The sequence below is a fragment of the Melospiza georgiana genome, chromosome 4 (genome assembly GCF_028018845.1).
Source record: "Melospiza georgiana isolate bMelGeo1 chromosome 4, bMelGeo1.pri, whole genome shotgun sequence".
Lineage (NCBI taxonomy): Eukaryota > Metazoa > Chordata > Aves > Passeriformes > Passerellidae > Melospiza > Melospiza georgiana.
In genome coordinates, this window is record NC_080433.1 from 55,722,439 (window position 1) to 55,727,438 (window position 5,000).

Consider the following 5,000-nt stretch of genomic DNA (forward strand, 5'->3'; position numbering starts at 1 on the left):
ATCTCACAAGTTTCTGAAGATTACTGTGTTAACTCTCAAGAAACTTGCAACATATTCCCAAGTTACCGTGTAATCATATTGAAATTACATTACACTGGACTTTCTTCTCCCACACTGCATACTGCTGTTACATTTAAAGTTCCTCAGGGCAAGGACTATGTCTGTATCTATTTTGTAAGGTGTTATGCAAACATATGGTGTTGTAATAACTAATAAATAATCATGAGTTTGCAGTAGCCTCAGACTTGGTCTGGGAGATATTTTATACCTGTACTCTTGCTTACTCTTGTGTTATCCACATGCACCTGTGAGCATGCACAGTTGAGCATATGTGCTGGTGTGCACTGGTAATAGGGGTAATGATGCCGAGGTAAAATCTGTCTTCAGACCTTTTTCTGGCAATTTTGTACCCAATTAACTGAAAATATTAAACCATTACATTAACAGGCCATGCACTATCATGCCTGTGTAATTGAAGGAGTAAAATTCTTCTGAATCAAAATTTCAGAAAACAAGTGAATGGTATGTTCTGAGCAATTAGCTGCTTTTTAAACTGATTGTGCATTTTTGCATCAATGGGAGGATGAAGTCAGTTCCTTTGAAAAGAAATAAATTATAGGTTTTATGACTCACATAAAGGAAATGTGTCCTTGGTGATGCTTGAACTTAGCATAAACTACCTAGCATGTTACAAGTATATTCTTAAAGAATTGTATATTAAAAGAATGAACAAAACCTTTCACAATTACTTATGTCTCTTCCTCAGCCATGCCTGTTTCAAGAATAGCAGAACATTTTGCTCACCTGAAAACTATCATAGGGTCCTAAACATATGAAGTAGTGATTTAAAAGACACAGATGTTAATAGAAGTGGTATAGTCAGTCTGTTTTTCCACTATTTCTGACAAATACATTTTCCCCATAGATTAACAATTAAATGACTGCACAGTTCTCTCATTAATTCTGCTAGAAAAAAAAAAGAAGAAGGAGAAAATAAATTTCCTCCATGGTATAGATTAACTTAGATCTTAGAACTGTGAGACCATCAACTGTGAGACTATCTGTGACTCCAGTCCTTGCAAAGCTTATCCCTGATGCCTAGAGTGGAAATAGCCAGTAAATCCACATTCAAAGGCAGAACTCCTTTGCTCCCATTTCTTCTTTAACCTGATCCTTATGTTTTCTGCTCCATAGTGAGCAGAAAGCCCACTATTAAAGCTCCAGAAGGGACTTCTTGATCCTGAAGGAGAGAAAGAAGAAAACAGACACATTGTCCTTAAAAAAAAAAAAAAATTAATTGATCTTTGCAAATTTTTGCTCAATTGAAATGTCTGGGGGACAACCACTTGGGTCTGGGCTAAACTTCAGTTTAAGGCAGCTGCTCACTGAGGTCCTCTTTCCCTGATGCAGAGTGTGTTTTTGTTTTGCTAAGCTCACATGTGTAGCCTGAACCTTTCCCAGGAAGTTTGCTGTTAATAAGGTGTATAGCTGGTCCTTCTCCTGCCTCTTCATAGACTTTTCTTCATACTGGGAGGGGACAGTCACTTCCATCATCCTCAGAGTCTACTTCTAGAAACCACATTGAAATTTGGCTGTTCCCCTGCAGGTCTGTTTTTGGGGACAGGTAGTGGATGTTCTCTTGTTGCTTAATGATTAAAGAGCAGATAGAGAAATCTTGACAAAGTCTACATTAATTCTCAGTGGTTCAAGCAGCCTAAAAGCAATTCTGTCTTTCGGAAACTCATTTGTAAGGTGATTGTCTTCATCTGCATCAGCAACAGGGAATGGAAATCAGTTCAGTTGTTGTAACAAATATTCATAACTGGTTACATTGGCCCTTAGATGGGATATGTGACCTGTGAGATATAAACTGGGTATTTGAAAGTCCTCACTGGGAAAATTTGTAGAACTAAATGAAATAATCTGTTTAGTTATTGTGTATTGTTGTCTGTATGGCATGCTCTGACTAGGTCTTTCTGCACGTCTCCCCTTGGAACTAATGGAAGCCATGTGTGCAGGAGAGAAAAATGTACTCAGTTATTTTCCTCATATTAACACTGTCTTACTTCCTTGTCTAGGCACCTTAACAATGAACATGCATTGGATGACAGAAGCACTGCTCAGTGTCGGGTGCAAATGCAAGTGGTTCAGCAGTTAGAAATACAGGTTTGTTATATGTATACATTATCCTATTAGTTATTTACTGTTTACCTAAACTAAATTGAAAACACTTGACTTAGTGACTCTAGCTTAAAGACATATGTTTCGTACATTAAATTTGTTGATATTCATGAATAAGTGAGGGTTTTTTACTTAAAGATTTTTCACATTATAAATTATGCAGTAATTATCTAACATCAAGATTGTCTACAGTATTTTGCTTGAACTAAGACTCTAATGCTATTCATCATGAACGAAAAATGCAGTCCCTGGAGCAAAGACTGGATCCAAGCCATCTTCACTTTTTAAAATGCTGGGTCAGAGCCCCTCTTCCTTCTTCCCCTTCTGACCCAGTGCTTGTCTGTGCTGTTCTGTGGGATAAAAGAGTAGCAGAGCATATCTCCACCCAAAATGACTCCCAGTCTGATAGGGGGCATTTTTTTGCAAGCAAGAAGGTGTAATGTCAGACCCACTGAGGAAGGCCCCTAGGGAGTGCCGTGCCTCAGAGCGCAGGCCTGCAGTGCCCTGTGCATGCTCTAGCCCTTAGAGGTCACTGCGTGTATGTGAATGCTCCCTTCTGCTTCTGCAGGGAGTGGTGGGCACCCCTGGGGTCTGCAGGGTTGTGACAGCACCTACAGGCTGCTGAGGTTGGGCACAAGCCTCAGGGGTGACCGTGCAGGACAGTTGGCCCACGCTGTCTCCTGCTGCCCACACTGCAGTCATGGGTGGGCCTGTCTCAGCAGTCCCAGGCCCTCTTGGGACTGCTCAGAGGAGCTCGAGGGATGCAGCAAGGGACCAAGGTTATTGTCCCTGTTTCTTGCCATATGTAGAGAAAGAAGGATAGCAACTCTCGCCTTTCTCACCTTTTCGGAATATTGTCTCACAAGTTCTCTTTCACGTAAGAATACTTCTTTCAGTGGAGGCTTTTTTGGATCTTTTTTACTTTAATGCTGGAAATCCAAAACAATGAGAGGAGCATACAATAATGTAATTTGTTGTCATTTCCCTTAAAATGAATGATTTTTAAACCCGGGTAAAGCTGCTATTTCTTTCATGTTATTTACACGATAGTGTTAACTTCATTTGTATGCTTGTTAGGAATTCATGTCATGGCAAATACTATGTCACTAAAACATCACACATATAGAATGAAGCTACACATATTTTGAAGAAGAAACCTTTTTCACACCCCTGGCCTCAAATGTTCTTTAACAGAATACACACTAGATCATATTAAATATCTGCAGTATTAAAGATAGTTCCCTCTTTTAAAACTACTTGCAAGTTCTCCAATCCTTTGTCCAGTCTCAGTCTACAGGTGCAAGAGCAAGAACTCTCTGGAAAATGATAGTATTAAACACCAAGTTTAATTCTTATTGAAAATAATGTTGAAATCATGTTTTAGGTAGCCAGAGCCAAATCACTAGAGTAAAATTTTGAACATTTCTTCTTGTAAACTAGTTTGTGAAAAAAAATAAAATCTTTTCTGTTGTAAAATACATTTTCCTCTTTTATATCCTGCTATTTTTATCAACAAGTTGCAGATTTCAAGCACTTCCTCCTGTTTAATTTTTTAATTTTAATTTGGTACCTTGTTTGAATCTGAAACGATAATTATTTACATAATATATGGTCAGAAAATGGTATCAGTTAGGAAAAAGTAGATTTAAGTAACATAATGTTTTCTGAAGGCAGCATAAGGGCTTCATAGGAATTGTTTACCATTTACAAAGGCTAGGCTGTAATCTAACAGTTGAAGTGAAGATTTAGCTTGCAGTGTGACCAATTATGCCATTTTTTGCTTTGTCTGACTGCTAGCGAAGTAGGGTCCATCAGTTGTAATGAGACCCAGTGCAGTGTCGCTGCCGACTCGATGGCAGAGTTCAGTGTTTCACACTGCCTGGGCTCTGTCACTCTATTGAATTAGATTGATGATGGCAGATTGCAGGGGGCACTAACTGGACCTCAGTGGGAAAGGATGAAGTGTGTAGTCAATCCTGGCAGGCACTGTGCTTTGAGGACCCTTCACCCCTTCACAGCTGTTGGCACTAGTCCATTGCTAACAGTGTCCACAGGACTTTAAAGAGACACTATGGGCCTTCTAATTTATGGTCTTAGTAACTTGTTACTGTCGAGGCAACTGTGACCTCAATTCTCTTATTGACAAAAAGATGAAGTGCTATTTGTTTTCTCTGACCTTTTAACATATGAAAGGCTATAAAAGTTTTTGTTGGTTTTTTTTTTCCTTCCTTTCTTTCTTTCTATGCCCAAAGTTGCATTTCCTCTTAGATAAGTTTCTACTGACACAGACTTTTATATGCAGGAATCATTACACCAAGACAAGCTCAATGATAAGATATATCACTGCAGTGAAATAGCTGTATCAGTCATTTCTAAAATGCTTCTGATCCCACTCTTTCTTAACAGCTTTCTAAAGAACGCGAGCGTCTTCAAGCAATGATGACCCACTTGCACATGCGACCCTCGGAGCCCAAGCCATCTCCAAAACCTGTAAGTGCATATTGCTTTATAAACAGTAAATAGGTCTACGAATGTAGCGGGCTAAGAAAATGAACAATTTAGTGACAGTTGGAAAACAATGAGTGTGATGAAAAATATGGCAATAAAATGAAGGTAAAATGCAATATCTTGTCAAATTGTATGTTTCTTTAAAAGTAATGCTATCTTTTGCAAAATCTATCCAATCTACACCATAGGTGACACTAAACAAAGTACACCTATAAGTGTCCAAATCATTGCCTTGAGACTGAAACTAGAGCGAATATCTTCTTGTGATAGGTTTAGAGATATTAAAAGGAAATCCACTTTGAAAGATTTTA

At 38.6% G+C, this 5,000-nt stretch overlaps 1 protein-coding gene across 7 annotated transcripts in view; it reads left to right on the forward strand.

The window, feature by feature from the left end:
• The window catches only part of FOXP2 (forkhead box P2), a 399,281-nt gene that overhangs the window by 357,597 nt on the left and 36,684 nt on the right, over positions 1 to 5,000 (forward strand). For all 7 annotated transcript variants that reach the window (XM_058022205.1, XM_058022208.1, XM_058022209.1 and 4 more), the window contains 2 exons: positions 2,079 to 2,166; positions 4,588 to 4,671. In XM_058022205.1, coding sequence (XP_057878188.1) covers positions 2,079 to 2,166; positions 4,588 to 4,671 — 172 coding nt within the window. The remainder of the gene's footprint in view (positions 1 to 2,078; positions 2,167 to 4,587; positions 4,672 to 5,000) is intronic.